The 22,488-nt window shown below is 42.0% G+C and overlaps 1 protein-coding gene across 2 annotated transcripts in view; it reads right to left on the bottom strand.

Moving 5' to 3' along the window:
• vcana (versican a) overlaps positions 1 to 22,488 on the bottom strand; it is a 53,867-nt gene that overhangs the window by 4,464 nt on the left and 26,915 nt on the right. The window contains exons 1-5 of one of the 2 annotated variants that reach the window (XM_081365885.1): positions 9,717 to 15,838; positions 9,482 to 9,595; positions 8,749 to 8,862; positions 6,620 to 6,778; positions 6,384 to 6,466 (exon numbers count right to left, since the gene is read on the bottom strand). In XM_081365885.1, coding sequence (XP_081222011.1) covers positions 6,384 to 6,466; positions 6,620 to 6,778; positions 8,749 to 8,862; positions 9,482 to 9,595; positions 9,717 to 15,729 — 6,483 coding nt within the window. In that variant the 5' untranslated portion in view covers positions 15,730 to 15,838. Of the gene's footprint in view, positions 1 to 6,383; positions 6,467 to 6,619; positions 6,779 to 8,748; positions 8,863 to 9,481; positions 9,596 to 9,716; positions 15,839 to 22,488 lie in introns of those variants that run through there. The other variant, XM_081365886.1, reaches the window with a different exon arrangement.

The raw sequence follows: 22,488 nt of genomic DNA, 5'->3' as shown, positions 1-22,488 counted from the left end.
CTCGGCGAAATTTCAGTCAACTGAAGGTAGCAATGGGTAGATGTTTAGAGCCCTGTGAAAGTACTGATTGGAATCGCGTGAGCTTCTCCTCGCGCAAGAGGCAGCCAAATGAAACCGTGCGCGAGTTTGGAAATGCTTTGAGGCGTTTAATTTCGAAGGCATATCCGTCCGTGGATAATGCCACAAGGGATTTACTGGCTCGAGATCATTTTGTGGCCCATATAGGTTGTGCGGATACGCGTATTCATCTGCGTAGTGTGAAACCAGCCACGATAGAGGGGGCTATTAATTTGGCGTCCGAACTTGAATTAATTCGGAGTTTGGAACGAAATAGTGCTCTCCCAAATGTAAAAGTTTGTGGTGTGGTAAATGATAATGTTGGGCCAGCTAGAGATGGGCAAATTCAATCTTTAATGGGCATGGTAGAAGGGCTCCGTCAAGAAGTAAAGACTTTGCAGAGTACTGTTAAAATACTACAAGATCAAGTAACAGGGAATTTGTTTGCTCCGCTTAGTCATCAGACTGATTATTCTATAAATAGAGGAGTTGCACGGACTTTTAAAACTGATAGTGCACGAGTAGACTCACAAAACCGAGATAAGACTGAAGCTTGTTGGGAATGTGGGTGTACTCGTCATTTCAAGAAAGATTGCCCATATGTGTCGGGAAAAGGGAGGGGGCGGGCCCGGTAGACCAGGAGCCCGCCCCTCTCTCTGTTGCGTCTATGTCTGGGGGAGTATGTCAGTCCCAATTAGAAACAGGTGGAGTTTATGTGTTTGGTAAAGTTGGGGGGGTGGAGACCCGCTTATTGGTGGACACAGGGGCACAAGTATCAATCGTACCTAAATCGTTTTGGCTGGAGGCAACCGGTGGAGGGGGTGAGTTAGTAGAGTATAGGGGTAGATTGAAGGTTGCTAATGGAGACCAGATGGAGGTTATAGGCCAGTGGGAAACCACTTGTCAATTTGATTCTCTGACAGTAGTGGTTGATTTTGTAGTGGCAGATATTAGCCCTGGTGAAGTGTTACTGGGCAGTGATTTTCTAGTCAAATTCGGTGCAAAACTGGATTTGAAAGAATTATGCTGCTATTTGATGGGAAAAAAAATTTCTGTACAATTGCAAACTGACTTTTTAGCTCCTTCCATGCCAGTTGTAGTTTACGGGGATACCAGGATACCACCACGTAGCGAAGTGATCATTTTGGGGTCAGTGGAGGGAGCGCCGCCAGGAAAAATAGTAGGTATGCTGGAGCCCGGCTCTTCTCTGTCTCGCTATTGTGATGTATTAGTGGCACGTGTGGTGTGTGTAGTCACCGCTGGTGTTATGCCAGTTCGTGTTATTAATGTAACCAAGGAAGCTCATACTTTACGTGATGGAATGAAAATTGGGGTGTTGGCTACAAATGTAGAGGTGGGGGAAGGTGCAGAGGAAGTAGATGAAGGGTGTGACGGTAAGATCTTGTGGTCGGCGGATGCTTTGATTTCTCACTTTGGGTTAGACTCTAGAGGGTTTTGCGTAGAACAAATGCAGGCCATTCGTCAAGTGTTAGAGCGTTATAACCAACTTTTTAGTATAGGTGATACTGATTTGGGTAGGACACATCTTATTCGCCATCAGATTGATACAGGAGTTGCTAAACCTATTAAAATGGCCCCTCGCCGGGTTCCGCTTCACTTACAACAAGAAGTGACTGATCATATAAAACAAATGTTAGACAATGGCATTATTCAGCCTTCGTGTAGTCCTTGGGCAGCTCCAGTGGTACCAGTTAGAAAAAGAGATGGCAGTCTGCGTTTCTGTATTGATTATAGGAAACTAAATGAGGTGACACAGAAAGATGCCTATCCGCTCCCAAGGATAGATGATGCGTTGGATAGCCTGGCAAACGCGTGTTGGTTTTCAACCCTCGACCTAGCCAGTGGGTACTGGCAGGTTGAGGTTGATCCGAAAGATAAACCTAAAACGGCTTTTACTACCCGACAAGGTCTTTTTGAATTTAATGTTCTTAGCTTTGGCCTGTGTAACTCCCCTTCCACTTTCCAAAGGTTGATGGATTTGGTTCTGGCAGACCTTCAGTGGACCACGTGCTTAGTATACCTTGATGATATAATTGTTTTTGGTAAAACATTTCAGGAACATCTGGGGCGCTTGGAACAAGTTTTTGGGAACTTGTATAAGGCCAATTTGAAGGTGAAACCCTCCAAATGCAATTTATTTGCAAAACAGGTATCCTATTTGGGTCATGTAATTTCAGCGGAGGGCGTTAAGGCTGATCCTTCTAAAGTTGAGGCGGTGAGGGGGTGGCCGGTCCCTAGAAATCAGACAGAGGTTCGTAGTTTTCTGGGACTGGCCTCTTACTACCGTCGCTTTATGAAGGGTTTTGCGGAGATTGCTAGGCCCTTGCACCAATTGACGGAAAAGGGAAAGAAATTTCACTGGGGAGAAGATTGTCAAAGAGCGTTTTTTACACTCAAGTCATGTCTTATATCAGCCCCAGTTTTGGCTTATCCCGATCCCTTGAAACAATTTATTTTGGATACCGATGCGTCAAATGTTGGGATAGGGGCTGTATTATCCCAGGTAGAGGGGGGGATGGAACGCGTAGTGGCCTATGCAAGTCGAGCCCTGACAAAACAAGAACGCAAGTATGCCACCACCAAAAAGGAATTGTTGAGTATGGTGACGTTTACGAAACATTTTAAGCATTACCTTTTAGGTGCAGAGTTTGTGCTGCGTACAGATCACAATTCCTTGCGGTGGTTACATAATTTTCAAGGGATTGAAGGACAGTTGGCCCGTTGGTTAGAACAGTTAGCAAGTTTTCAGTATAGGATCGTTCATAGGTCAGGGAAACAACATGCTAATGCAGATGCTTTATCGAGATTGCCGGGCCTTAGTGTAATTCCGGGTCATGTGTCAGACCAGATTGGGGGTGTGGCGATTGAGGAAAGTTGTCCTGTGAGAGTAGTGCAAGTGGCTAAAACGAATGTAGGGCTACCACCTGGAGAAAGATTGGAAGATGATATGGTTAGGTTGCAGAGGGAGGATAATGAGTTGGGGCAATTATTTCAGCTGCTAACTAAGCCATTAAAGGAGTGTGGGGAGGTAAGAAACTACCCTGAGCTGCAGAAATTTGGAAGGGTGTGGGATCAGCTTCAGATACAGGACCAGTTATTGGTGCGAGTCCCTCCACAAAATTCTGATGCAGCTAATAAAGTACAGGTGGTGCTTCCAAAGTGTTTGGTTCCAAAAGTGTTAGCCATGTTGCACAATGTGGTTACAGGTGGCCATCTGGGGGTGCAAAAACTACAAGGAAAAGTTAAAGATCGGTTCTTTTGGCCGGGGTGGTTTGCCGATGTGAGGAGGTGGTGTAGTGAGTGCTCTGAGTGCGGCTCACGGAAGCTTCCAGTTCGAACTCCACAGGCCCCGATGTGTCCTTCTGTCATGTCTCGCCCTTATGAGCGTGTGGCTCTGGATATTTTGGGCCCACTTCCCGAAACTGTTGATAAAAATCGGTATGTGTTGGTGGTGGGAGACTATTTTTCTAAGTGGACAGAAGCTTTTGCTTTACCAAATCAGGAAGCACGATCAGTTGCTAAGGTGTTAGTTGAGGAGTGGGTTTGCCGTTATGGGGTCCCTCGCAGCCTTCATTCTGATCAAGGCAGAAATTTTGAGTCTACTCTTTTTCAGGAACTTTGCAGATTATTGGAGATCAATAAAACGCGTACGTCCCCCTATCACCCTCAGTCAGATGGGCTTATTGAGCGTTTTAACAGGACTTTGCTTTCTATGCTATCAATGTTCGTGGATAAGAATCAACAGAATTGGGATTCTTTATTACCTTATGTAATGATGGCGTATCGTAGTAGTGTCCATGCCACTACTGGCTTTACCCCTCATAAAGTGGTGTTTGGGCGGGAAATGGTATTACCGGTGGATATAATGTTGAATGTGAACTTGGAAGAGGCTTTTGAGTCTCCAAGTGAATATGTGCAACGTATGGCAGGGATTTTGTCCACTGTTGTTGGGGCAGTACAGCAACATCAGTTACAGGCTTCTTCCCAGCAGAAAAAGTATTTTGATTTTCGGGCTCAAGTACAGTATTATTCAGTGGGGGAACTAGTCTGGGTTCGAAATAAGGCTCGGAAGAAAGGGGTTTGCTTTAAATTGCAGAGATGTTATAAGGGCCCCTTTAAGGTAATCGAGCGGTTGTCTGATGTGCTGTATCAGTTACAGTCAGTTGAGGGAGGGGCTACTACGGTTGTTCATTACAATCGGTTAAAACCATATGTTTCTCAATCTGTTTCAGAGAGGCTGGAGGGGAATGATGAGTCGGCACAATTACCGCAGAAATTGGTTGACCCGTCGACCCTTCAACAATTGCCCCCGGTCATGGCCGATAGACCGCCGTTGGCAGAGGGACAATCTTGCCCGGTGGGAACAAGGGAAGGAAACCTTCAACAGGGCTCGCCAGTGCCTTCAACGTGGTCAAGGGTGGAGCATAGCCCGGGATCTACAGTTAAGCCTTTGGATGATGGAGGAGGCTCTGCGCAGAACATTACAACTTCTGCAGAGATGGGTCGAGCTCCACGACAGAGGAAGTTACCGGTTTGGACTAAAGATTATCATCTTGACTCGAGGACGAGTTCTTCTGGATTAGTGGGGGAATAGTGTAGTGTGTCGTCATTGGCTGATTACATGACTGCTTTGATGGCATGCACCTGTGAATGGAGGACAAAGGGGACTTTAAAAAAGAGGTGTGGTGCAACCGAGCGGGGCTGAGGTGGTGACTAGTTGAGAACGTTTTGGCTGTCTCTCGGGGACAATAGGTCCTCCGGAGATGAAGATAGCTAGTTAGCTAGCTGCCTTTGTTTGAGATAGTTGAGTTGTAGAGGGGGGGGAATTAGTGTCACCGACTACCTCAGAATATTTCTCGGTTGACGCCCATGTGCTACCGAGACTCTATGAATGAATGCCCACGTGCTACCGAGACTCTAGGAATGAATGCCCACGTGCTACCGAGGTTCTATGAATGAATGCCCACGTGCTACCGAGACTCTATGAATGCCTTGATGCATACGACGGAGGGATTTTATGAATGAACTGTAAGTTCCGCATCTGGACGGCAGAGTGACGTCCTCGGCGGGAAGACGGGTTGCTGCTCGCACTCACCCCCTACAGATGGGTCTTCTCTGCCCCGCGAGAGGGAAGTGTTTTTAATCTATTCCTACATGAATTGTGTGACTGTGTGTTGTGTAACGGACAGCGGGTTAGAGAGGGAGGTTGGGGAATTTAGAACGGAGGAAACACGCCTTACGTGTGTTCACGGTGTGCTGTGCAGGCTGGGGTGCTATGTTGAGTATTAAACACTGTGTGACGTATTGAGCGTGAAAACTCACTGTGTGAAGTGTTGTGCTTTGCGGAGTTTCCCGTGTTTCTCTTCCCTGGCTAACTCCATACCTTGTCTGTGCCCGTATGAGTTTTAGCCGCTGTATTTGAAATAAAGTGTTCTCTTTGATTAAACCGGCTGGCTGTTCTTTGACCACCGTAGGGCTGTTTTGAGGTTTATTACAATATATTCAAAATAGCGTAGGCTAATTATATCTGAGCGACGCAGGTCGGAGCTACGATCTTTCAGCAAGCCTGTGAATATTACCTTCTTCTAATAACGTCCTGCTATCATCCTCTTACAAAAGGAATGTGCGCTCCCTGCTTGGAAATTGACGTAATGCAGTTTTTGACCGTCTGGATAACTCCAATGGCACATACTTAAATTCATGAAGAAACAAACTCTTAATAGAGTAACTCTTCTGTAAACAGAATAGAAAAAGAGTAGAGCAAACTCCAGCGGATTTGTTTATAGTACCTCACTGATACCAAATGGATTGAAATGTCACCCACTCACATTCTAGGTCTGTATTATCTTTAGTGCAGCCTGTTCCAGGTGTTGCTCATCCTTCACACCTTCATTACCTGTCCACACCTGTAAGCTTCCTCTCAACTCATTTTATTTTTATCCTCCAGTCCGGAGAGGACTTCCACAGCTGAAAACTCTTATCTCATACCCCCCAGGGCTTTTTTGGCCCTTCCCCACAAAATGCTGCCATTATCTTTGAAGTGAGAGCCCAGTCAGGACTAAACGACTGTAATTGGCCACTTTCATGTTCAATGGAGGAACACCTCTAGAACCAGGGAGCTGTTAGCATAATATATCTTCTGTTTTCCTTTTTTTCACATCTACATATTATTGCTTAAAGTTCCCATTGTTTTTATAGAAATAGCTTTTTAAAGAAAAAAAGTAAACTTTGTATGTTTGCATCAACACCATTCTTTCAAAACACATTTTAGAAACTAATAAGTACGTTTTGAAGAATGTTCTTACCACAACTCTACCATCTGTCCACCGGAAATCGTTCTCAAACATCTTATCATTTAGACCGATCCACTGGTAGTCATGGCCGAGGCCTACAAGAGGAGAGAGAAACAAAGGTAAATTCACTAGCAAAGTATCCTTCCTCATAAATAACCATCATTATTTTTGCACGGAAATGTAACTGAAGGCGTAAATTAGAGCTGATGATAGACAGAATGTCCATAACTTGTTTTATGCATACTCACGGTTGATGTACTGCTGCTCATCATGGGACAAAACACTAGCAAGGTGTGCCCCCTGGAGACGGCATTCACGCTCTGCTGTGTCCCAGTTACGTCGATGAGGATAGTATTTGTAGCAGTGGCCCTGGAACTTGTGCCAGCCGTAGTTACATGTTTCGGTGTCTGTGGAAAAGCATGTATGCATTACTGTTGATTTACTACACATAAGATTGGCATGTAGACTCTGAAACTGAGATAATCCTGTTGTTGCAAGTCGGAAAAAAGGTGCTTCATATTGTCTGCTGTCAATTTCTTTTTATTATTCCTTACCTTTGGGCTTACACTGTAAGGCTGTTCTTATCAGTACAATAAATCAAACCTCTTTTGTTCAGTGGCACTCTTTTCAAGTGAGAATGATTTCCCACTCACACTGGACCAGAGGGAATATGATATAACTCCCTTTCATCCTCATTTTAAATTACATGCCAGTTCAGCAATATCACTTAGAGCAAAAGTTACTCCCATGTGTCTATCAAATCAGGAAGCCAATTCATTTTTGCATACGAATGTCTGCAGTGCTGTGGAGAACATTGGATGCTTTGCTCTGAGGCATTGTTTAAGAAAGATATTATAACAAAGTAAATTCTGTCAAACAAATAGCCACTGTAACCGCTTGGGAAACTCAAAGAGTTTTAAAGTAAACATATTATCAACCCAGCAAGATATTAGTCTTCTAGATCAGCATTTGGTTGCATTAAATTTGCAAATAAAGTGTGTCCTTTCAATAACAGAAAGTATGTTTATGTACGCCGGTACAATCAAGCTACAGCTGTTTTTTGAGCCACAGTCTCTACTGGTACAACTTCAGTCAGACTAAAGCGTTCACATGATATTTTGAAAAGAAAAATTATTGTTTTAGCCCAGCTGAAAACAAACTTTTAATGTGCATGTAAACGCACTTACTGACTGTTTGTGGACCAGCCCTGCTCAACATCAGGCTGATAGCTTTGATTGCTTGTTTGAAATAAACAGTAAAATCATTCAAACTCTCATTAACAAATTATTAACCAATATATTATGCATCAGTAAAAATATATGTTAAAATACACAAACCATAATTGGCTAATGACTTGAATGATATAATTATTTAATTTTGCATAGATTGCTTTCTCTGTAAACAGCTGTCTGCGCACTAACACTCTGAGGGGGCATTCACAGAGAACTCCTTTTTACAGTTTAAAACAAGAGACACTGGTCAGAGGAATTAAAAACGTGTTTTATAAACACTGTCATGTGCGAGACATTGCAAAAGATGCCTGACGTGAGTGCAATGGTCAAACATGTCTTTCTAACGCATGTGCATAGAAAAGCAATGGAAAAAAAGCACAGAGGAATGCAAAAATTCGTTCTGTGTGAACGACCCCTGAGACTGAACCACTTACATTCTGAGTCACTTCTGAATCACTGAGTAGTAACAGGAGGCAGTTCCTCTACAAGAGACACTTCTTCATATCTGTAATGTTGATGCTATCTCAAGTTTAAGATAAAGAGATTGTTCAGCGTACTCAAGAGGGTAATGCATTCATGACGACAGTTTACAGTTGTTTTAATTCTGACAAAAGTCAGATGTGAGAGATTTTGATACGATTAGTATTTTAGTTTATGAAGCATTTTAATGTGTATAAACACTTGTAATGGTTTGACGGGGATAAAACTCTCAAGAAGGTAATCTCACTCGTGTAAAGTGTAAATCAACGTCTACAGTGTAATAAGGGAAAGAGTGATGGCTGATGGTCTTAACAGCTGTGCTCAAATGACCTGTGAGAAATGGTATCCTCTTAAATAGTGGAAAGTGCAGCATCACTTTGTCTGCTAGCATAAAACGGTTTTGGAACACACCCAGTTTCTTACATAAAATCAAAATCTATCAACTTTCACAATCTACCAAACTGCGAGTCACATGCATATGTCATCTAGCAATGACCTCATATGAAGGTTCAGAGGTTCACTTGTTACATTTCCACATCAACCCAGATTGGCTACAGTAGCGTCACGCAATATCAGCAAGTTGAAAGATCTAGTATTGTGACAACATTGATTGATTACCTCTCTTAGGTATTGAACAAGTGATTATTTGATAAATATAATCTTACCTTGCTCACACAGTGCTCCTGCATAACTCGGAAGACATACACAGGTGAATGAGTTTAGGCCATCAATACATGTTCCTCCATTCCGACAAGGGTTTGTGTGACATTCATCAATGTCTAATAAATAAATAAAAGTATATGATGATTAAATAATGTACGGAAGTGCAATAAGATAAGTTCAAAAAGCCAGATGATGATAAGTTAAAGATGCGCTACCAAATATTTTTCTGTAAAAATGAACTAAATCCGATTATTGACTAAGTACATTTAAAAAAATCAGTTTGAAACAGTTTAAAAGTTGTCTAACCTTGATTCACAACAGTGTCTATGTTTCCATCCACCTATTTTTATGCTATTATAATTCTAAAAATGCGCATAAAAAACATATGCGCTCATTTGAGTTGGATACCTTTTTTATCCAATAAGAAAATGTATGCAACTTTGGATGGAAAAATAGCTGTTGGGATGTATTTGGTGGGAAATTAATGGTTTACATCATTTGCCTTGGCCTATTTATGCCATGTCCATAAACAGAGTAAAGAAGGTTCAGCATTATAGCGACATATATACTACTTATTTATTCAAACTATCAGATTCTTCAGCGGATACAAAAATACAAAAATAAACAAGGTTGCAAGTAACATGCAATTTCATGTTTCGGCCACAGATGGCAACAGAGAGCCCAAAGTTATGCAGTGCACTTTTAATAAATAAATTAAATATCACTGCAGCGTACCGATTTCACAGAGTTCACCACTGTATCCAGGTGGACAGCTGCAGATCTGAGCACTGCCTATTTTTGCACAAGCACCGCCATTCAAGCAGACATCATCAGAACAGGAGTGAACACCTGCAGTAAGAGGGAAGATATAGGCATGCCATTGTGCACAGGAAAAACAAGTATATTGATATAGGTATAGAAAGTAGCATAATATAAATTATGTTAAAGTTCTTTTTAAAACAGTGTTTACCTGGAATATCTACTGTTTGCCCGATCATTGTGTATGCAAGGTCTGCTGCACTGCTTTCATTCTGTGACCTTGGGGGTGAGCTTTCAACCAAAGTGGCCTCAGAAACATCTTCATGAGAAGCAAATGGTGTTGCAGTCTCACTCGGAGTTGTAGGCACTGATGATGACATCTGATCTTTTGTTTCTTGAATAGGAATCTCAGTTGCAAGAGCTACAGCTTCCTCAATCTGACCAGCTGCCTCTTGTTTCCTTGAGGCAGTTTCCTTACTGACAATCTTTACATCAGTCTCAGGTGTCAGAGGTATAGGTGAGGTTGTTGCAGTGGACATAATCCCTGCCTGAACCTCATGAGATGATGGGATATCTGTGATAACTGAAACATCCTCTGAACTGCTTTTCAAGCCACTGGAAGTTACAGAACCATCATAGTGAGGTTGTGTGGTGGTCCTGAAGTCTGTGTCATTTTGTTCGGGTTGTGTTGTATGTTCCTCTTGTATGGCTCTTTCTTCTTCCAATGATTTTCCTTCACTTAAAGAAGTAGAACTTGGTTTATCTGTGACATCAAAAAGTCTTGTTGTGATGAGATGCTTATTGGATGAAACTGTGTTTACCTCCCCAGGCATGCTTCTATCTGAACCACTTGTTCCACTGGTTGGTGAGCTGGTGAGTGAAGCATCACTCTCAGTTCTTGAGACACTCTCAATATCTGGTTGCATGGTTGTCTCAAAGCTTTTTTCAATGTCAAGATAAGAGATGGTCTCTGTATTCAAAACTTCTGCTTGTGTGCTTCCATCAATATTTGTTGCACTATTCTCAGGTTTTGTAGAGATCTCAATGCCAATATAAATGTTTGATTGTGAAATGGTCTCAAATCTAGTCTCAACTTCAGACTGTGAAGTGGACTCAAAACCAGTCTCAACATCAGGCTGTGAGGTGGTCTCAAAGCTTGTCTCAAAATTAGGCTGTGATGTGGTCTCAAAATCAGTCGCAACATCAAGCTGTGGGGTGGTGAAGCTCTTCACCCTTACAGGTTTGGTGATGTCATCAATGCTGGTCACATCTTCTGAGCTAATGTCTAAGGCAGTCTTATTCTCAATGTCTGTATTGTTCATGAAATCTGGTATGGACTCAACTTTGTAAGGTTCAGTTTTTGTGTCATAATCTATTACATCGTCTTTCCCTTCCTCAGAGAAAAGTGGAGTTTCTGTTTTGTCACTCAGACCTGGTATGGATGTAGATGAAGGAGACCCCACTAATGTTACTATGTCCGTAGTCATGTTAATTATTGATGCAGATATACGAGGTGTGGGAATGGTTGTTGATGGCAACGGCATATCTTCATCCGTCATAGTGTCTGTGTCGGGCTTATGTGTCACTGTCATCTCAGACAAAGCTTGCTGATATGGATCCTCATCAGTTACTGTAATTGCTTCAGGCAAGGCGGTCACAAACACAATATCAGCCTCCACAGATGTTGAAACTGAATCATCTGCAGCTGATAAAGGAGAGTCTGTTGAATCAGACAGTGCTGTAAACATTTCAATAGTTTGATCAATTGAGCCATCATCTGTTAAAGAAAATAATGCACCTGTGGTTTCTTCTGAAATACCAGATGTAATATCTGTGTTTGTTAATTCACTTCCCTGAATTACCTTATCAGAAGTGGGACTACTTGATACAATGTCATTTGTGAAATAAACATTTGTTATGTCTAATGTTTCCTCTGTGTCAGCTGTTAAATCATTAACAACTGCTGTTTCAGTGTGTGTACTTGAAGTGGTCTTGGCAGGTTCAGCCATGCTAACACTTTCTAAATCCATAAGTACTGTTACTGAATCTGTGACAGACATTTGATCTGATTCAGTGTGGAAGGATGCAGTGCTTTTTAAATCTGATACTGGAGAGACTGACTGTTCAGAGTCTGTGATCTCATCTGAATGTTGAGTAAAAACATCCACACCAGAAATTGATGAGGCAGATGCTGCATCATTTCCAGTAAAGTAAATTGATTCTTCAGGTGAAACAGAATCAACATATAGAGAACTACTTGTAACAGCAATGGATGAAGTGAAATGGTTACTGGACATAGTTGTTTGAACTGGTTCATATAGGTCTGTTAGTTCACTTGAAGCTTCCACCTCTAAAGATATTGTATGAAGGGGTAGAGGTGTTGTCTTTCTTTCTAGGGCTGTTGGTGACATTGTGTTCTTTCTGGTCTTGGAAGCCTGTGTTGATAGGGTCTGAATGTTTAAAACATCCTCAGATTGGTGCTCTTCAGCTGAAACTATGTCTATGACTCTGTCTGTGGACACTTGAGATGATTTGGGGGTTAACGTGGATGTTTTCACATTATAATCTTTAGTAGACAAGGTGTCTCTCAAGAAGTCGTCAGTCAGTGTCTCCATTGTAAACTGTTTGGATTGTGTGGAGGTCTGACAATCTATTGTGTGTTCATTTACATCAGCATCAGTAGCCTCAGGAGTTTCTGTTTGTGTTGTTTGTGTTTCCTCATCTACATATGTTGAACTGCTCTGCAGGATGTCTGGGATTGATGTTGTTTGTTGAACTATTATCTCATCTGTGGAGGTTTCAAATGGCACATGTAACTGAGGTAACTCAGTGCCATCTATTCCAGATCCTTCTGGTTCTTCTGTCATAATGCTTGAGGGATGTGGCATCATGACAATTGGGGTTGCTCCACCTGCTTCTTCTGTTACAATTGTAGGGGCAAAAGGTGAAGACTGCTCTAAAACAGACATAGTATCTGCATCAAGGATAATTTCATCCTTAGTGATAACATCTGGTTGGATGCTATGATCTCTCATACTCTCTGTTACAGCTGAAAACAGCATATCTTCATCTTCCTCCTCCCCTGTGAATATTAAGACTGGGCTTGTTGGAGGGACTTGGTGATCAGCATTGTCCTTAGAGAAGACAGATGGAGTAAGGGTGGACACAGGACCTTGATATGTCACTAAAGAAGGCAATACAGTGCGTCTGGTTACCACATCAGAATGTGTTTCAGGAGCAGTAAAGCTAGTGGTTGTTGACTCTGAGACAGAACCACCAGAAGGTTCCTTCTCTGTCTGTGCTGTCTCTGAGACCAGAGTGAAACCTTCAGCATTTGAGCTTGAGAACACACTCTGCATTTGAGGTGTTGTGGTTCTTTGTGAAACAACTTTGTATGTACTGTATTGTCCACCTCTGACTGAGCTAAAGGATGTAATGCTAATGGTTGTTTCTTTCATTTTTGAGAGCAAAGGTGACGATGTCACAGGAGTTGTGTCATCACCTGATTCATACTCTTCTTCTCCATCCCCCTCTGTTGAGTCTTCCCCACTGCCATCCTCTTTAAGTGAAGTTGTAAATGTTACAGTTGACAGAGTGGAGCTCAGGGATGAGGGAAATTGGGATAAAGTTGACTGATGTATGAAGTCTGTACTGCCAGTGAAAGATGCAGCACTTGAGATTCCTGCTTTATCCTCAGTTTCATAAACTTCTGCCTCATCAGTTCTTACAGTTAGGTCCTCATATGACTTAGTTGTTGCTGTTTTAGATATCTCATCAGTAGGATCTTCAGGTGAGGAAAATTCCTTGTCATATTCTGTGGTTAATAATGAAAACCCACTGAAGTTGATTTCTGGAGTAATTGACTGTAAGGAACTCTTTTGTGTCTCTGAAACTGATGAAGCTTCAGATGTGCTTGACACTACTGCAACAGGTGCAGCTTCAGTTCTCTGTGTTTGTGTCTCAAGAGCTGCTTGGGATATTTCACCACCAGAGCCAGTATCTTCATCAACTTCACTTTCAGCTGTGATTTCAATACTTTCAGTAGATGAGGATTTCACTGCTGTTTGGACTGTGCTAGACAGTAATGTTGATTCAGTTGTAAAGGATGTGGAATGGGAGGAACCAGAAAAACTCACTGGCTCTGACGTGCGGTTAGCCTCACTGATTTCAACCTTATCTGTGGCCACAGTATAATTATCAAAGATTTCAGCTGTTGGACTCACTCTGTCCTCCTCACCAGAACCCTCTTGGTGAGTGGTTTCCTGGTCATCTTCAACAATACCAGACCCCTCTCTGTCTTCAAAGGTAGATGTAATGGAGCTCAAACTTTGTGTTATAGTGATGTCCCTGTCAAGTTCTGTAAAGCCAGTGTTGGTTATAAGAACTGTAGGGGAACCAGTCTGCATTTTGATGGCTGCTGATGAAACATGTATGACAGGGGACTCCCCTGATCCTTCATCATCTGTTGTGTCATCCTCTGAATCTACAGATGAGATTGTTGTGTGCTTGCTAAGGCTTTTGCTAGAAGATGGGGTAATCATTGTTCTTGTCTTGAGAGGAGCTGAAGTTGCTTCGTAACGTTCAGTGACTGTTGATGTTTGGCTGTGCTTAAAATAACCAGGTGTTGTTTGGATACCTGGAGGTACAGTGTGGCCAGATTCAACTGTTGCCACTGAAGAGTGGCTAGGTTTACTTGATCCAATTGCAGTATGAATTGATTCTGTGGTGTGACTAGTCAACTGTGTTAATTCTGTAATAGTATGAGAAGGTCTGGAAGACAATGGGGCTGTCTGGGTGGCAATAACATACTCTGTGAATCTTATACTAACAGGCTGTGTTGTTGTGTTACTTGATTCATATTCAGTTGTTAAGGAGACAATCTCTTTTTGTTGTGATGTCATGACCTCTTGACTTGTGACTGATCTAGCTTCACCACTCACAGTTGTTTTAACATCTATACTTTCAGTTATATTTTCTGATGGCTGCACTCCAAAATCAGAAATTGACTCAAAACCAACAACAGTTGTCTTGTCCTCTGATGGTGTAACTTGGGGAGGAATTGATTCTACAACAGCAGACAATATTTCACCAGAGCCACCATCTTCAACCACTTCATTTTCAGAAAGGTCTCCACTGCCTTGTTCAGAAGATGAGTGTGTAACCACTGTTTGGACTGTGCTAGAAAACAATTCTGTTGTGGATGATGTGGAACGTGAAGAACTTTCATACCTCACTGGTTCTGATGTTTGGTCAGTCTCATGAATTTCTGCCTCATCAGTGCCTACAATATAATGATCATCTGATTTTGTTGTCGGTGTAATCCTGTCTTCATCACTTGAAACCTCTTGTTGAACTGTTTTCTCTGAGATGGTAGAGGGAAATGTGGAGAGGGATTCTGTTTGATGTCTCTCTGTTGGCTGAATTTTTGGGATCTCTGCATGAGTTAAAGTCCACACTGAGCTTGCATTTGTCATGTCAATAGAAGGTATTGTGGAAAGGGTTGGTGTGGCAGATTGCTCTGTTTGCATTTTTACAGAAGCTGTATTGCTGCTGATTTCATCATCTGATTTAATTGTAATATGAAGCGATGAGCTTGTTGTGAACTCTTTACCGAACGTATGAGAGGTGTCATCTCCTGAACCATCATACTCTGAAGATGGCAAAATGGAAGCTAAACTTGACAGTGACAGAAAATCTTTGGATGTTGTCCTCTTTGGTAGCATTGTACTTTGTACAAAATGTCCAGTCTGAACATCGGAGAACAGACTCTCTGAAGCATCAGTGACGGTGGATGCGGATGGTTTTGCTGACAGCTTTTTGTCCTCCAACACAGTCGCTGTTGACTTTTGTGATGTGATATCTTGACTTGTGACTGTTCGTCTGGTTGAGACCCCAGTGCTCAATGTAAATGTATGTTCTATGCTAGTTACAGTAGAGTCAGGAGAGGAAACAGGTTCTCTACTATATGCCTCAGTTTTCTGATCTTGTGTAACTAAAATATCTGATGAGGTGGACACTGACATTGTTTCTGTTGTGTCAGATGGTGTTTTAGAGATATCTTCATCTGATTTTGTTGTAGTATGAAGTGAGGAACTGGTTGACAAATCCTTGCTAAACATTTCAGAGGTGTCATCTCCTGATGCTTCAGACTCTGTTGATGACAAGTTTGAAAAAAAACTTGATGGTGAAAGCAAATCTTTGGCAGTTGTCATCTCAGAGGTCATTGTGACTGTACTTTCAGATAATGTCTTGTCTAAATGTTCAGTCTGAGCAGAGGAGAAAAGAGTCTCTGAGACATCAATGATGGTGGACTCAGATGGTTTTGCTGACAGCTCTTTGTCCTCCATAACAGTCACTGTGGTTGCTGCTGTATGTGAAGTAACATCTTGGCTTGTGAATGTTTGTCCCGTTGAGTGATCAGTACTCAGTGATGTTAAAATGTGTACTGTGCTTGATGATGTAGAGTCAAGAGAGGAAACAGGTTCTCTACTATGTGTCTCATTTGTCTGATCTTGTGTAACTAAAGTATCTGATGAGGTGGACACCGAGATTGTTTCTGTTCTGTCAGACGGCGTTTTAGTGAGATCTTCGTCTGATTTTGTTGTAGTATGAAGTGAGGAACTGGTTGACAAATCCTTGCTAAACATTTCAGAGGTGTCATCTCCTGATGCTTCAGACTCTGTTGATGGCAAGCTTGAAAAATAACTTGATGGTGACAGCAAACCTTTGGCAGTTGTCATCTCTGGGGTCATTCTGACTGTACTTTCAGATAATATCTTGTCTAAACGTTCAGTCTGAGCAGAGGAGAAAAGAGTCTCTGAGACATCAATGATGGTGGACTCAGATGTTTTTGCTGACAGCTCTTTGTCCTCCATAACAGTCACTGTGGTTGCTGCTGTATGTGAAGTAACATCTTGGCTTGTGAATGTTTGTCCCGTTGAGTGCTCAGTACTCAGTGATGTTAATGTGTGTACTGTGCTTGATGATGTAGAGTCAAGAGAGGAAACAGGTTCTCTACTATGTGTCTCAGTTGTCTGATCTTTTGTAACCACAGTATCAGATGAGGTGGACACTGTGATTGTTTCTGTTGTGTCAGATGGTGTTTTGTTGAGACCTTCATCTGATTTGGTTGTAGGATGAGGTGAGTAAGTGGTTGACAAATCCTTGCTAAATATTTCAGAGGTGTCATCTCCTGATGCTTCAGACTCTGTTGATAGCAAGCTTAAAAGAAAACTTGACGGTGACAGCAAACCTTTGGCAGTTGACATCTCAGAGGTCATTGTAACTGTACTTTCAGATAATGTCTTGTCTAAATGTTCAGTCTGAGCAGAGGAGAAAAGAGTCTCTGAGACATCAATGATGGTGGACTCAGATGGTTTTGCTGACAGCTCTTTGTCCTCCATAACAGTCACTGTGGTTGCTGCTGTGTGTGAAGTAACATCTTGGCTTGTGAATGTTTGTCCCGTTGAGTGCTCAGTACTCAGTGATGTTAATGTGTGTACTGTGCTTGATGATGTAGAGTCAAGAGAGGAAACAGGTTCTCTACTATGTGTCTCAGTTGTCTGATCTTGTGTAACTAAAGTATCTGATGAGGTGGACACTGTGATTGTTTCTGTTCTGTCAGACGGCGTTTTAGTGAGATCTTCGTCTGATTTTGTTGTAGTATGAAGTGAGGAACTGGTTGACAAATCCTTGCTAAACATTTCAGAGGTGTCATCTCCTGATGCTTCATACTCTGTTGATGGCAAGCTTGAAAAATAACTTGATGGTGACAGCAAACCTTTGGCAGTTGTCATCTCAGAGGTCATTGTAACTGTACTTTCAGATAATGTCTTGTCTAAATGTTCAGTCTGAGCAGAGGAGAAAAGAGTCTCTGAGACATCAATGATGGTGGACTCAGATGGATTTGCTGACAGCTCTTTGTCCTCCATAACAGTCACTGTGGTTGCTGCTGTATGTGAAGTAGCATCTTGGCTTGTGAATGTTTGTCCCCTTGAGTCCTCAGTACTCAGTGATGTTAATGTGTGTACTGTGCTTGATGATGTAGAGTCAAGAGAGGAAACAGGTTCTCTACTATGTGTCTCAGTTGTCTGATCTTTTGTAACCACAGTATCAGATGAGGTGGACACTGTGATTGTTTCTGTTGTGTCAGATGGTGTTTTGTTGAGACCTTCATCTGATTTGGTTGTAGGATGAGGTGAGTAAGTGGTTGACAAATCCTTGCTAAATATTTCAGAGGTGTCATCTCCTGATGCTTCAGACTCTGTTGATAGCAAGCTTAAAAGAAAACTTGACGGTGAAAGCAAACCTTTTGCAGTTGTCATCTCTGGGGTCATTCTGACTGTACTTTCAGATAATATCTTGTCTAAATGTTCAGTCTGAGCAGAGGAGAAAAGAGTCTCTGAGACATCAATGATGGTGGACTCAGATGGTTTTGCTGACAGCTCTTTGTCCTCCATAACAGTCACTGTGGTTGCTGCTGTATGTGAAGTAACATCTTGGCTTGTGAATGTTTGTCCCGTTGAGTGCTCAGTACTCAGTAATGTTAATATGTGTACTGTGCTTGATGATGTAGAGTCAAGAGAGGAAACAGGTTCTTTACTATGTGTCTCAGTTGTCTGATCTTGTGTAACTAAAGTATCTGATGAGGTGGACACTGTGATTGTTTCTGTTCTGTCAGACGGCATTTTAGTGAGATCTTTGTCTGATTTTGTTGTAGTATGAAGTGAGGAACTGGTTGACAAATCCTTGCTAAATATTTCAGAGGTGCCATCTCCTGATGCTTCAGACTCTGTTGATGGCAAGCTTGAAAAATAACTTGATGGTGACAGCAAACCTTTGCCAGTTGTCATCTCTGGGGTCATTGTGACTGTACTTTCAGATAATGTCTTGTCTAAACGTTCAGTCTGAGCAGAGGAGAAAAGAGTCTCTGAGACATCAATGATGGTGGACTCAGATGGTTTTGCTGACAGCTCTTTGTCCTCCATAACAGTCACTGTGGTTGCTGCTGTATGTGAAGTAACATCTTGGCTTGTGAATGTTTGTCCCGTTGAGTGCTCAGTACTCAGTGATGTTAATATGTGTACTGTGCTTGATGATGTAGAGTCAAGAGAGGAAACAGGTTCTCTACTATGTGTCTCAGTTGTCTGATCTTGTGTAACTAAAGTATCTGATGAGGTGGACACTGTGATTGTTTCTGTTCTGTCAGACGGCGTTTTAGTGAGATCTTCGTCTGATTTTGTTGTAGTATGAAGTGAGGAACTGGTTGACAAATCCTTGCTAAACATTTCAGAGGTGCCATCTCCTGATGCTTCAGACTCTGTTGATGGCAAGCTTGAAAAATTACTTGATGGTGACAGCAAACCTATGGCAGTTGTCATCTCTGGGGTCATTCTGACTGTACTTTCAGATAATATCTTGTCTAAATGATCAGTCTGAGCAGAGGAGAAAAGAGTCTCTGAGACATCAATGATGGTGGACTCAGATGGTTTTGCTGACAGCTCTTTGTCCTCCATAACAGTCACTGTGGTTGCTGCTGTATGTGAAGTAACATCTTGGCTTGTGAATGTTTGTCCCGTTGAGTGCTCAGTACTCAATGATGTTAATATGTGTACTGTGCTTGATGATGTAGAGTCAAGAGAGGAAACAGGTTCTCTACTATGTGTCTCAGTTGTCTGATCTTGTGTAACTAAAGTATCTGATGAGGTGGACACTGTGATTGTTTCTGTTCTGTCAGACGGCGTTTTAGTGAGATCTTCGTCTGATTTTGTTGTAGTATGAAGTGAGGAACTGGTTGACAAATCCTTGCTAAACATATCAGAGTTGTCATCTCCTGATGCTTCAGACTCTGTTGATGGCAAGCTTGAAAAATCACTTGATGGTGACAGCAAACCTTTGGCAGTTGTCATCTCTGGGGTCATTCTGACTGTACTTTCAGATAATATCTTGTCTAAATGATCAGTCTGAGCAGATGAGAAAAGAGTCTCTGAGACATCAATGATGGTGGACTCAGATGGTTTTGCTGACAGCTCTTTGTCCTCCATAACAGTCACTGTGGTTGCTGCTGTATGTGAAGTAACATCTTGGCTTGTAAATCTTTGTCCCGTTGAGTGCTCAGTACTCAGTGATGTTAATGTGTGTACTGTGCTTGATGATGTAGAGTCAAGAGAGGAAACAGGTTCTCTACTATGTGTCTCAGTTGTCTGATATCCTGTAGCCACAGTATCGGATGAGCTGGACACTGAGATTTTTCCTGTTGTTTTGGTGAGTTCTAGGTCTGATTTGCTTGTTATATACGATGAACTAGTTGTTGTGAAATCTTTGCTAAACATATCAGAGGTGTCATCTCCTGATGCTTCAGACTCTGTTGATGGCAAGCTTGAAAAATAACTTGACGGTGTCAGCAAACCTTTGGCAGTTGTCATCTCTGAGGTCATTGTAACTGTACTTTCAGATAATGTCTTGTCTAAATGTTCAGTCTGAGCAGAGGAGAAAAGAGTCTCTGAGACATCAATGATGGTGGACTCAGATGGTTTTGCTGACAGCTCTTTGTCCTCCATAACAGTCACTGTGGTTGCTGCTGTGTGTGAAGTAACATCTTGGCTTGTGAATGTTTGTCCCGTTGAGTGCTCAGTACTCAGTGATGTTAATGTGTGTACTGTGCTTGATGATGTAGAGTCAAGAGAGGAAACAGGTTCTCTACTATGTGTCTCAGTTGTCTGATCTTGTGTAACTAAAGTATCTGATGAGGTGGACACTGTGATTGTTTCTGTTCTGTCAGACGGCGTTTTAGTGAGATCTTCGTCTGATTTTGTTGTAGTATGAAGTGAGGAACTGGTTGACAAATCCTTGCTAAACATTTCAGAGGTGTCATCTCCTGATGCTTCATACTCTGTTGATGGCAAGCTTGAAAAATAACTTGATGGTGACAGCAAACCTTTGGCAGTTGTCATCTCAGAGGTCATTGTAACTGTACTTTCAGATAATGTCTTGTCTAAATGTTCAGTCTGAGCAGAGGAGAAAAGAGTCTCTGAGACATCAATGATGGTGGACTCAGATGGATTTGCTGACAGCTCTTTGTCCTCCATAACAGTCACTGTGGTTGCTGCTGTATGTGAAGTAGCATCTTGGCTTGTGAATGTTTGTCCCCTTGAGTCCTCAGTACTCAGTGATGTTAATGTGTGTACTGTGCTTGATGATGTAGAGTCAAGAGAGGAAACAGGTTCTCTACTATGTGTCTCAGTTGTCTGATCTTTTGTAACCACAGTATCAGATGAGGTGGACACTGTGATTGTTTCTGTTGTGTCAGATGGTGTTTTGTTGAGACCTTCATCTGATTTGGTTGTAGGATGAGGTGAGTAAGTGGTTGACAAATCCTTGCTAAATATTTCAGAGGTGTCATCTCCTGATGCTTCAGACTCTGTTGATAGCAAGCTTAAAAGAAAACTTGACGGTGAAAGCAAACCTTTTGCAGTTGTCATCTCTGGGGTCATTCTGACTGTACTTTCAGATAATATCTTGTCTAAATGTTCAGTCTGAGCAGAGGAGAAAAGAGTCTCTGAGACATCAATGATGGTGGACTCAGATGGTTTTGCTGACAGCTCTTTGTCCTCCATAACAGTCACTGTGGTTGCTGCTGTATGTGAAGTAACATCTTGGCTTGTGAATGTTTGTCCCGTTGAGTGCTCAGTACTCAGTAATGTTAATATGTGTACTGTGCTTGATGATGTAGAGTCAAGAGAGGAAACAGGTTCTTTACTATGTGTCTCAGTTGTCTGATCTTGTGTAACTAAAGTATCTGATGAGGTGGACACTGTGATTGTTTCTGTTCTGTCAGACGGCATTTTAGTGAGATCTTTGTCTGATTTTGTTGTAGTATGAAGTGAGGAACTGGTTGACAAATCCTTGCTAAATATTTCAGAGGTGCCATCTCCTGATGCTTCAGACTCTGTTGATGGCAAGCTTGAAAAATAACTTGATGGTGACAGCAAACCTTTGCCAGTTGTCATCTCTGGGGTCATTGTGACTGTACTTTCAGATAATGTCTTGTCTAAACGTTCAGTCTGAGCAGAGGAGAAAAGAGTCTCTGAGACATCAATGATGGTGGACTCAGATGGTTTTGCTGACAGCTCTGTGTCCTCCATAACAGTCACTGTGGTTGCTGCTGTATGTGAAGTAACATCTTGGCTTGTGAATGTTTGTCCCGTTGAGTGCTCAGTACTCAGTGATGTTAATATGTGTACTGTGCTTGATGATGTAGAGTCAAGAGAGGAAACAGGTTCTCTACTATGAGTCTCAGTTGTCTGATCTTGTGTAACTAAAGTATATGATGAGGTGGACACTGTGATTGTTTCTGTTCTGTCAGACGGCGTTTTAGTGAGATCTTCGTCTGATTTTGTTGTAGTATGAAGTGAGGAACTGGTTGACAAATCCTTGCTAAACATTTCAGAGGTGTCATCTCCTGATGCTTCAGACTCTGTTGATGGCAAGCTTGAAAAATTACTTGATGGTGACAGCAAACCTTTGGCAGTTGTCATCTCTGGGGTCATTCTGACTGTACTTTCAGATAATATCTTGTCTAAATGATCAGTCTGAGCAGAGGAGAAAAGAGTCTCTGAGACATCAATGATGGTGGACTCAGATGGTTTTGCTGACAGCTCTTTGTCCTCCATAACAGTCACTGTGGTTGCTGCTGTATGTGAAGTAACATCTTGGCTTGTGAATGTTTGTCCCGTTGAGTGATCAGTACTCAGTGATGTTAATGTGTGTACTGTGCTTGATGATGTAGAGTCAAGAGAGGAAACAGGTTCTCTACTATGTGTCTCAGTTGTCTGATCTTGTGTAACTAAAGTATCTGATGAGGTGGACACTGTGATTGTTTCTGTTCTGTCAGACGGCGTTTTAGTGAGATCTTCGTCTGATTTTGTTGTAGTATGAAGTGAGGAACTGGTTGACAAATCCTTGCTAAACATTTCAGAGGTGCC

Source organism: Scardinius erythrophthalmus, assembly GCF_964197995.2.
Source record: "Scardinius erythrophthalmus genome assembly, chromosome: 5".
Taxonomy (NCBI): domain Eukaryota; kingdom Metazoa; phylum Chordata; class Actinopteri; order Cypriniformes; family Leuciscidae; genus Scardinius; species Scardinius erythrophthalmus.
The sequence above is the reverse complement of the archived record's forward strand: the minus strand, read 5'-3'. Positions and strand labels throughout refer to the sequence as shown.